The sequence below is a fragment of the Sus scrofa genome, chromosome 1 (genome assembly GCF_054392235.1).
Source record: "Sus scrofa isolate SSC_HxYL_T2T_F1_AM1 chromosome 1, Sscrofa_HxYL_maternal_Yorkshire_Landrace_v2.0, whole genome shotgun sequence".
NCBI classification, from domain to species: domain Eukaryota; kingdom Metazoa; phylum Chordata; class Mammalia; order Artiodactyla; family Suidae; genus Sus; species Sus scrofa.
In genome coordinates, this window is record NC_139383.1 from 67,727,401 (window position 1) to 67,739,519 (window position 12,119).

A 12,119-nucleotide genomic window follows, 5' to 3' on the forward strand; every position below is an offset into this window, starting at 1 on the left:
AACGACATGTAGTATGAAATAATTCCATTTTTGTAAAATAAAACACACATGCACACAAATGTATAGAACAGAGTCAATTCTGATTGGCTCTGGTTATTCTTTATGCTGCTCCTTTTGCTTGCCTATACTATTTGACATTTCTGAATGACTTCATATGACGTGTATGTTAAAATAAGACAACTTCATTTCATTTTGGTGATGACATATGCATATGTATTTTTTTTTTTTTTGTCTTTTTGCCATTTCTTGGGCCGCTCCCGCAGCATATGGAGATTCCCAGGCTAGGGGTCGAATCAGAGCTGTAGCTGCCAGCCTAAGCCAGAGCCACAGCAATGCGGGATCCGAGCCGCATCTGCGACCTACACCACAGCTCACGGCAACGCCGAATCGTTAACCCACTGAGCAAGGAAGGGCAGGGATCGAACCTGCAACCTCATGGTTCCTAGTCGGATTTGTTAACCACTGCGCCACGACGGGAACTCCTGTATATGTATTTTTAAACTAAATGAAAAAGTCTTTTATTTTGAGATAAAGCAAATAAGGCAAAATTTTAACAAATGGTGAATAGAAACAAAGGGTATTAAGGATGGCACTATTCATGCATCTTTTCTACATAGGTCTGAAATTACTCAAAATTTAAAAGTTGAGGGAAAATTAATTATAGTTTAGAATTTAGTCCTGTCCCCAAGTAATATTCTATATTATTGTAGGCTGAGCATTTGATATAACAATACAATACATGAATCCTTTAAAACAGCTTATTTAAGTCAGCTTAGAGGGGTTAAAACAAATATTAGCTAAAATAACCCAAATAAATGTATAATTATAGAAATATATATACAAAAATATATATAAATATGTTTAAAATGTAAAGAAAAATATATACATGTGTTTTCTAAACTTAAACTCCCCTACTGTATAGTAATGAACTGCATGTATCTCTTTACTATATTAGCTAATTTTTAAAAATAATTTTTCCAATTCAAATACATTCAAACACATAGCAAACATCAAAAATATCAACTTAATAAAATGATAATCTTACCTCATCTAGGTCTTGGATATAAACCGGTTTTTCCTCAAAGCCAATGGGCATTGGTTCACTATAAGGAATCTTTACTTCTTCATACATCTTGTTATTCTCTCTTTGGATTCCTTCTGGTAAAATCATCTACAAGCATCAAAAATTAAAATTCAATACTAATGCAAAATAAAACAATTTCTCTGGTAAAGATTCTTGGATTAATGAGAGAAAAAAAGAATACTACTGGTTCTATGATACAGCACTGGTAAATACCGCTAATTGAAAGGAAAACGAGAGAAAACAAAACAAAAACAAAAAACCACATATACACACAAAGCATTCATGAGTCAGATATCTCATATAACACACAAACTATATTATGTTGATGAATTTTAAGTGTGCAATGATTAGATGGTACTCCTGAAGACAAATGTAGTCACACTGCTAGGGGAAATATGCAAGCATACATGTAAAGTTTAGCCGCAAAGCGATGCAACTGCTAAAACTCTTGAAAATACAAGTACATAAATAATGAAAGGGAGAACAAGTATGTTTTGAATACTTACCATGTGTTAAGAACTTTACATAAACTGCATTATCTCATTTTCCCAATATTTAAAAATATAATTTAGCACATTACAGTCAACTAGTACTAGAGTCACAAAAGAAAAAGGGAAAATATACATGTCAATACTTCAGAATAGATACATCATTCAAAAGTGGTCATATACTGGTGGGCATACCTTTGCACCAGCAATGAATGCTGACGTTTTCATGGCCTCAGCCTGGGAATCATAAACATGAGGATAACGTATTTTTTCGACATCCGTGTCTCTCTGCCTGCTCAGAATTGGAACACTTCTAGCATTCATAAGTGCCTGTTCTCTGTAAATACAAAAATATAGGCTAAATCTATAATTTTATTTTGCAAAGTAAAGTATATACTGAAACAAAGTCAAAATAACTATTTCAGGTAGCCTTCCATTATAAAAGAGAAGAAACTAAACTACACGAAGGACGCTATTAGCAATTATGAAATTTTCTATGTAAGCACAACACATTTTTAGGTACTATTTTTAGACAGCATCATCTGATAAGTTTGAATTATTGTTCTTTATAATTTTCTTTGTCATAATCCAAAGATATTTACAAAGTATAAATTCCTTTTTTAAAAAATGGGTTTCAATATTTAAACACCATGTATAACTATGCCTTTATTTCATTTTTTTCCTTGCTACTTCTATATGACAACATGGGGAAAAATATTCACTATGCTAGGAAAGAAAACAAAGTCTCAAAATAAATTTCTATACACTTCACAAAGCTTAAACTGGTGATGTGTGCACAGCACCTAAAAACAATTTACCTCTATAATCTACATCTCTCACCTACATGGATATAACTAAGAATATGCTAATTAAGCAGATCACTGCTTTCTTATCTCAGAAAATTAGGTTTTCACACAACAAAATTCTATTCTTGTAAGAAAATGTGACTAGAGCTAGAATCATCTAAATTGTTAAAATAAATTTAAAAATGATAATGATACATTAGAGCAGCAATTACAACACAAGCATTTTTCAGCTGCTAATTTTTATTACCTGTGTAAGCGCAATTCCTTAGGATCAAAGCACAGGGGTCCTTCTCCTGCAATTTCTCCATCTTCTCCAGCCTTTTTTTCTCGTCTGGCAATTCTTTTTTCTTCTCGGCGATACTGTTTCATTAACTGTTTCTCTTGTTCAGACTGAATAGTGACTTGACAACCATAATTAGGCTTAGCATTTTCTCCTAAAATTTTTTTGCAACTGTCTGCAAAGCAAATTTAAGAACATATTTTACAAGTTTAACCCTTATGAAAACCACTGTTTTCCATCTCGCCAAAACATAAAGATAAGAGAATGCTCTAAGAATTCATTTTTTTAAACTGAATCCAATTATTCATTCAATTATGTGTTTTAAGGAGTTTTTATAAATCACAATTTCTAAATGATATTACATAGTAGCTTAAGAAAAGTTAGCCAGTATTACCTTCCTACAGACTTAATGGTTATAAATTTAAATGTTACAAATTCTTGGATATAACATCAGGAACATAAAAATTCTATTTCATAATTTTGAAATAATCTGTTTATATAATTTCAATAAATGCAGTAATTACTGATACCATTTAGCATGTAGTGTTAACATCATAATAAATGTATTCACATATAAGATAGAACTGTTCCTTATGTAGTAGGCCTTACTCTGTTAAACTATTTATATGTCACTACTACTAATTTATACATGAAATAAGATTAAAATTAAATATAGCTCAGGATATATTTAGAAGATGACCAAAGCAAATAAAGAAAGAGTATGGTCCATCTTTTCATGGAAATGCAGGGATCTTTTTCAATCATTTTTTAAAATTGAAGTATACTTAATTTACAATGTGTTAATTTCAGATGTACAGCAAAGTGACTGTTAGACACACATATATGCATATATGTGTCTAACACAAATATTCTTTTGCAGGTTCTTTTCCATTTTAGGTTACTACAAAATACTGAATATGGTTTCCTGTGCTATACAGAAGGTCCTTTTGGTTTATCTGTTTTTATATATAATTTTATATATATATGCTTGCCCCCAAATCTTTATCTGTCCCACCTTCCCCTGGTAACCATAAGTTTGTTTTCTAAGTCTGTGGGTCTCTTCTGTAAATAAGTTCATTTGTATCATTTTTTAAGATCCCACAAATAAGTGACATCATATAATATTTATCTTTCTCTGTCTTACTTCACTTAGTATGATAATCTCTAGGTCCATCCATGTTGCCACAAATGGCATTATTTCATTCCTTTTTATGGCTGAGGAATATTTCATTGCATATATACCACATCTTTATCCATTCATCTGTTGATGGACACTTAGGTTGCTTCCATGTCTCAGCTGTTGTAAATATTGTAAATAGTGTTCATAAACACTAGGGTACAAGTATCTTTTCGAATTAAGTTTTCCCTGGATTTATACCCAGGAGAGGGATTACAGGATCACACGGCAGCTCTATTTTTAGTTTCTTCAAGGGAACTAAAGAACCTCTATACTGTTTTCCATAGTGGCTGTACCAATTTACATTCCCACCAACAGTGTAGGAGGGTTCCCTTTTCTCCACATCCTCTCCAGTATTTATAATTTGTAGACTTTTTAATGATGGCCATTCTGACTGGTGTGAGGTGATATTTCATTGAAAAATGCATTTTGATTTGATTCGGGAAAGGCATTTTTTTTTTAATGTACGAAACCCTAGAACACTAAAAGGAATCATGTCAATAAAAGCTCATGGTTAAAAGGTACAATATATTGCCAACTTAATATTCAGAAAAAAATTTCTTTTAATATGATTACCTTCTTGTTCAATTAAATATCTCCAAGTAGTAGTATCTTGGGTTACTACAGCCCTAAAGGAAGTGATAGCGATGTCACTGAGAGAAACCCAAGTCAATACACATTTACTATATTGAAGACCTACTAGGTTCAAGGCACTGCTGCTAGGCTAGGAGGATAATGAAGAATGGAATTGGTCCAAACTCTGATGGAGCATAACATGGGCTATTATATCAAATTCTAAGATTCAATACAGAACAAGGAAGGAATTAAGCATAGTATCAAGAGAGGGAAATTAGCTTTCTAATTTATTCTAAGTCAAACCTTCATAATTCTCAGACATTTGTCACTATCTCATTACATGACTTTGAATAAGTCATTTCAACTCTCTATCACATAAAATAACCCCTTTTGTATAATGGCTTTATAAATCTCAAAAAGAAAAGTGAGAAGTAAAGATGCATTACTATCAAAACTATAAAATACATAATCTTGTTTATATAAGACTTTATAGTTCTACATTTTACAGTTCTGAAAAAGGTATTTTTCTAAGTCTTATATATCTTACTTTGTATGTCTTTATAGATCTATTATGATTATTGAATTTAGAACCAATTAATTCTTAGTGTTAGAAAGCAGGAGTTCCTGTTGTGGTGCTGCAGAAACGAATCTGACTAGTAACCACAAGGATACGGGTTCGATCCCTGGCCTTGCTCAGTTGGTTAAGGATCCAGCATTGCCATGAACTGTGGAGTAGGTCACAGACACAGCTCGAATCCCTCGTTGGTGTGGCTGTGGTGTAGGCCAGTAGCTATAGCTCTGGTCAGACCCCTAACCTGGGAACCTCCATATGCTGTGGGTGCAGTCCTAAAAAGAAAAAAAAAAAAAAAAAAAAAACGGAAAAAGAAAGCAGCATACTGAGTTTTCAAATGTACTCTGAACTATGAAAAAAATTACACTGGTTGGAAAGTCACACAATCAACAAGAGATATTAACTAGAATTTTTTCTCAATGTAAATAATGCAATGTACATATTACTAAAAATGAATGTTAAAGATTTTGTCTGAAACTAAAATACTCTGGGTGACATACTAAATTCTATGCTAACATCATTAACATTTTAAATGAATGTGTCAGTTAATAAAATACTATTAGACAATTTATGATATCAAAATAAGGAAATTATAACAAAATACGTCTACCTCATTGATAGCTTTATAAGGTCTCAATCAGAATTATACTGAAATCCTGTAAGACTGAATATGATACGTGATTTAAAAAAACAAGTTATAGGCGTTCCCGTCGTGGCGCAGTGGTTAACGAATCCGACTAGGAACCATGAGGTTGCGGGTTCGATTCCTGCCCTTGCTCAGTGGGTTAACGATCCGGCGTTGCCGTGAGCTGTGGTGTAGATTGCAGACGCGGCCCGGGTCCCACATTGCTGTGGCTCTGGCGTAGGCTGGCAGCTACAGCTCCGATTAGACCCCTAGCCTGGGAACCTCCATATGCTGCGGGAGCGGCCCAAGAAATGGCAAAAAGACAAAAAAAAAAAAAAAAAAAAAAAAAAAGTTATAAAGCACAAATACTTAAGTGCATAGGTCTCTGATGAGATCAGCTAGCTGTAGAGACTGACAAGCAGAAGTGAATAGAATAAACTTAACAGCAATTCTAACATAAAATTTTACTGAACAACATGTAGAGCTTGTATCCCTTTAAAATGTTATTATAACAGAAAAAAGTCTTGTATAACTTAAAACAATATAACTTGATGACATGAGCTAACTTAATTTTTATGTTATGATACACCCCATAATAAACATTCTCCACAAGAGCCCCCTAAACAGAATTTAATTTACAACTATTCTCAACATAGCAGTGAGTACACTATACCCACCCACTTCTCACCTACCTTACATTTCCTGGTTATAAGGAAAGTAATAAAGTAGGGTGGAGACACATATATAAAATATATGTATATGCATATATAAAACTGGATAAAAAATTCAAAGAAAATCAGAATGAAGGCTAGAAAATGCTAATGGCAAGAAGCTACTGCTTTCTAAACCATGATTTTGTGGAACAGAAAAAAGGATAGGATAGAGTTGTCAGGCTAAAGTAGCTTAATAAAGAACACAATTTGGTAGTTTTAAGAGAATTTTGAAGGATCATTAACACAAAATTAAATCAAAAGATATAAACAGATGGAGTTCCATTGTGGCTCAGAGTTAATGAACTCGACTAGTAACCATGAGGATGCAGGTTCAATCACCAGCCTCACTCAGTGGGTTAAGGATCTGGCATTGCTGTGAGCTGTGATATAGGTCACAGATGTGGCATTGCTATAGCTGTGGTAAGGCTGGTAGCTGCAGCTCTGATTCAACCTCAGAACTTCCATATGCCTCACCTATGGACCTAAAAAGCAAAAAAATAAAAAAGATATAAATGGATGAGAATAGCAATAAAGTAATGAGAGTTCAGTGATTCTTTCTTCCAGAGTACTTCCTTCCCCTCCCACACACACACAAAAAAAAAAAAAAAAAAAAAAATTAAGGAAAATCATTTTTAATGCACTGACACAAAAAAACTCTATTAAAAAAAGGGAAACAAAATATGCTCCTCATCAGCTTCTTTACCACAGTCCTTGGAGAAAGTCAGTCTGTTTAAACACATCAAAGTTACTATAGTTTAACTATTATTTCTTAGTTGGTAGCAACATTAATAATGATCTAGTATAGACTACAAGAGTAAAAATCATTTGAGAAGAGTAGAAAATATTTCAGGGCAGATGGATGGTTAATAATTGAAATTTAACATTTAGTTTTAGGTTAAAAGTGTGTTGCTTCTCAAAAGTTATCCTAGTAGAGTAAAATGTGTGTATAAATGGTATTCTAAAGCAAACATTACAATGAAACTATAAGACTACATTAACCCATCGTCTATAGCTTCTTTAAAAAATAGGTGAAACTGAATTCATTCTGAACTTTTTGGTAACACATTAATACCATTAAAGGATGGAATCAAGAATCTACATGAGCTCTGAGAAGACTGACAAATAACAAATTTTCAGAAATTCCATTGCAAGACGAGATATTTAAATCCTTTCTTTTTCTTCTGGCAGATATTCATTTTAAATGGTCCTATACTGCTGTGTCTGACTAAGCACTGTTTAACATGTAAGAGTTTTCTCAGAGCAAGGAAGTTTCTAAGTGTTCAGTATACTTAAACAACCAAGAAACTTGCAGACAGACAATCTTCAAAGTTTCACGAAATCTCAAAGCAACTCCAAGGTGGCTATCGTAATCAAAGGGTAGGATAAAGAAAATATACAAGAAATTTTGGATTTAAATCAAGACTGTTTTATAATTTACATTTAGTGCCATACTCCTAACCGTAAGGAAAATGTGACATCACTTACCTAAAAGATAAATGTGGACTAATTTGAAGAAAGATGTCTACTTTATTACACTCATGCACTTTCTAAAAATTCTAAAATATTTTTAAGGCTGGAAAAGAAACCTGAGTAAAGTGTGGCAAAAGTTGTCTCACAATAAGTCAGGCTTTTTAAAGTCAATTTTTGCTGCCTCAACAAATCTTTCTAATTCTTCTCAGGTTTACAAATATATGTAATACAGGACAATATAAATGTTCAATTTGTTGGGTGTACAAACTATATTGTAGGTAAGCAGGAGGCTATTACCGTATGCTGAGGATTTATAGCTAAAGTATTATGGTGTCCAAAACATCCAGTCATTGTGCAGAAATTTTAAACATAGATATGTGTGTATGTATACATGTTTATGAGTGTGTATATGTGCGTGTATGTCTAGAAAATGAGAATGGTGGAGGAAGCAAAATGTTAATGACCAGCAAATCTACATGAAGAGCACTTGAGCATTCATTGCACTATCCCTGCACCATTTCTACAGGTTCGAAAGTTTTCAAAATAAAAAAAATGTGGCTATAAATATTAACACTACTTGACCCATAGTAATAAGCACTATATGTATTTGGTTTAAAAAAAATTTTGTCTATCCAAATCTTTTGCAAAAATAAAATGCTACACCTAAACATAAAAAGAATCTCTGACATTTACTTAGGGCATTGATATCTGTTTCATAGTCTATCATATCTAAAATCTACTTAAGAGAACAATATCAGTAAGCTATATAATCAACCAAAGGATATAAATGTATTAAAAAGATTGTTAACCAGTGAATTTTTCTTCTGAATTAAAATATCACTGAATACTTTCTTACCTTGAAGAGCCTGAAACTTATGATCATTTGAAGAATTAAGAAATCTGTCCACAATTGTAATTCTGTTCTGCAGGAGTTTCTCAATAAGTTCAAGTCCATCAGGTCCCAGCAGTTCAAAGAGCTTATGAGAAGCGAAAAATCAAAACAACCTGTTACTTCAAAATTAACTTTTCCAAGTCGTTAACACCCTACTCAACAGAGCTGTGAAGTAACCTAATGCAGAAGAACCTTTAAAAGTACTTAGAAAAGAACTGTAAAAAAATAATAACTTAGGAAAGAAAATTAACTCTTCACATTGCTAAGGAGCTCTCATCTTTATAAGGCTATCTGTAATTATATAACTAAAGGGCATGATCCAAATGTTAAAATAATTATGATCTATACATAAAACACTAAATCACAGAATAAAATATTCTTACACTTGGTTTTTCTTGGTATAAACAAGTAAAATTCTAAAATTACTTTGATTTTTAACATACAGTTCTGGTTTTCCCAAGTAGAGTGCAGAGTACCATTTTTTTTTACAACTTATTTCATAAGAGCTATTATTTTAGAGTTAAAAAACCATTAGAATGTTTTAATGGAGTTCTCGTCGTGGCTCAGTGGTTAACAAATCCAAACTAGGAACCATGAGGTTGCAGGTTCGATTCCTGGCCTCCTCGCTCAGTGGGTTAAGGATCTGGCATTGCCATGAGCTGTGGTGTACGTTGCAGACACAGCTCAGATCCCATGTGGCTGTGGTGTAGACCGGCAGCTGTAGCTCCGATTTGACCCCAGCCTGGGAACCTCCATATGCCGCGGGAGCGGCCCTAGAAAAGGCAAAAGGACGAAAAAAAAAAAAAAAAAAAAAAGAATGTTTTAATAAATCATGATATGCCAAAGTTGTAATGTTTAATAATTATTTTTGTTAAATTGTATTTTTATTATTTTATTAATGCTTAAGTAATAAGTAAATTTTAATGCTTAATATCTTCTGAAACACAGTACTGCAAGTACTTTATGTAACTTTATCAAAAGTTTTTTATGCATACTATACTCTCCTATGCAGAGTGGCTGCTGGAGTCCAGAGAGCCAGTTTTTTGTTTTTTTTTTTTATTTTCCCACTGTACAGCAAGGGGGTCAGGTTATCCTTAGATGTATACATTGCAGTTACAGTTTTTTCCCCCACCCTTTCTTCTGTTGCAACATGAGTATCTAGACATAGTTCTCAATGCTATTCAGCAGGATCTCCTTGTAAATCTATTCTAGGTTGTGTCTGATAAGCCCAAGCTCCCGATCCCTCCCACTCCCTCCCCCTCCCATCAGGCAACCCCAAGTCTAATATCCAGCACAAATGAACATCTCCTCAGAAAAGAAAATCATGGACTTGGAGCAGAGAGCCAGTTTTTGTTTGTTTGTTTTTTGCTTTTTAAGGCTGTACCACGGCATATGGAAGTTTCCAGGCTAGGGGTCAAATCGGAGCTACAGCTGCCAGCCACGCCACAGCCACATCAATGCCAGATCCGAGCCACATCTGTGACCTACATCACAGCTCATGGCAATGCCAGATCCTTAACCCACTGAGTGAGGCTGGGAATCAAACCCACTTCCTCATGGATACTAGTTGGATTTGTTTCCACTGTGCCACACTGGGAACTCCCTCAGAGAGCCAGATTAAATATCTATAGACTTTCAATTACACAATTGTATGAAATAACTTTAGATTTCTTCAAGTATGGTTTGGGGATGTATATTTTTTTATTGTCCAGTTATGTAATAGTCTAATTTGACATAAGATTTTATATTAAACACACTCTAACTGTTCTCAGAGAATTCACACAAATAAAAACATCATTAAAAATAGAGCTTTATGTTGAATAGATATGGTATTAAATATTTAGAAAATTTCTTTTTGATATTCATTTTACTAATACTACCTAAACATAAGGCCACTGGTTTTCTATCCTGCCCCCAAGTGTGGACAGGCTCCACCTTTGGGCAAAACATCATCAAAAATACTGACCATTCAATCACTCTCACCTTGGCTGACTGGCAGTGATTCCACCCAAGGAGAGGCAAGCCTAGAATTTAGGCTACAGCCTATACCTTCCATCAAGTGCTCAGCTTCTAAAGCAGGAGTGTCATTCAGAAGCTTTCCATTGTCCCCACTCCTAGCTTCTGAGTTCGGCTTTGGAGATTCTGCCTAGCAGTAAAACTAAACCATAAAACAGAAATATCCCCCCCCCAAAAAAAAAAGGTGCAGTGGAAATGAATCTGACTAGGAACTACGAGGTTGGGGGTTCGATCCCTGTCCTAGCTCAGTGGGTTAAGGATCTCTGGTGTTGCTGTGAGCTTGGTATAGGTCACAGATGTGGCTTGGATCCTGGGTTGCTGTAGCTGTGGTGGAGCCCAGTAGCTATAGCTCCAATTTGACCCCCAGCCTGGGAACTTCCATATGCCATGGGTGCAGCTCTAGAAAGCAAAAAAAAAAAAAAAAAAAAAATAGAAATATCCCAAGCTCTTCCAAACAAATTGACCCCATCTGCAACCAAGGCATGAAGCTGAAGCCTAAGCCCTACGGTAAAAACAGCAGAGGTTGTGGTGAGCCAGAATTAGAAGATGATTTAGAGATTCAGCTAGGTTGCAGGAGAGAACTGAGGGAAGAGACAACTGGAAGAAGCCCTCTTGAGGTGAGAATAAACAGCAACACTGAATTTTGGAATTATCCCTTCAAAGGGGCCACAAATTTATTGGATTAGTGTGTGGAGCAATTTATGCCCCAGGGCATTTTTGCAAATAACAGAACAGTCTAGTGATCAGTAAAGATTAACAACCGAGTGTAGTGTAGAAAACTACCTTCATTCAGTGTCTTTGGGTATACTCAAAGGTGTCCCTCCCAGGGGACAACATCAGAAGTTCAGTGCTGCATAATGATGGTAGGAGGAACTGTCTACACTAAAATAACCCAGCTGGTCACTAAACAAATAAACAAATAAATATCATAACAAGCCCTGGAGGTGGCAGACTAGATGAAATGGACAAATTCCTAGTTGGCGCAAACTACCAAAAGTAACTCCAGACAGACAAACTCAATAGACTTAAAACAAGTGAAAGACTACATGAGTAATCAAAAACCACCCACAAAGAAAAGTCCAGGTCCAGATGGCTTTAATGCTGACTTCTATAAAGCATTTTAAAAAGTAAGTACCAATTCCTCAAAAATACTTCCAAAAGACCAAAGAAAGAATCTCTCACAACTCATTTGATGAGGTCACTATTACTTTGACTCTACAACCAAACACATGATGAGAAAACTACAGACCAGTATTTCCTAGGAATACAGACACAAAAATCCTCAACGAAATACAAACAAACCAGATCAAATGCATCATATTTATAAAAAGAATTACACAACATGATGATGTGAGATTTATGTCAGGAATACAAGGTTAGTTGAACATTAAGAAAATCAGTGTATATATTACATTATATAC

At 34.4% G+C, this 12,119-nt stretch overlaps 1 protein-coding gene across 7 annotated transcripts in view; it reads right to left on the reverse strand.

Moving 5' to 3' along the window:
• The window catches only part of ASCC3 (activating signal cointegrator 1 complex subunit 3), a 325,213-nt gene that overhangs the window by 243,566 nt on the left and 69,528 nt on the right, over nt 1-12,119 (reverse strand). For 4 of the 7 annotated variants that reach the window (XR_014806468.1, XM_084961374.1, XM_084961380.1 and 1 more), the window contains 4 exons: nt 8,647-8,767; nt 2,626-2,833; nt 1,768-1,909; nt 1,046-1,171 (listed from right to left, as the gene is read on the reverse strand). Coding sequence is in view for 5 of the 7 variants with exons in the window: in XM_084961374.1 (XP_084817500.1) it covers nt 1,046-1,171; nt 1,768-1,909; nt 2,626-2,833; nt 8,647-8,767 (597 nt within the window). In the remaining 2 variants the exon portion in view is untranslated. Of the gene's footprint in view, nt 1-1,045; nt 1,172-1,767; nt 1,931-2,625; nt 2,834-8,646; nt 8,768-12,119 lie in introns of all 7 variants that reach the window. The other 3 variants (XR_014806467.1, XM_084961361.1, XM_084961356.1) reach the window with 1 other exon arrangement.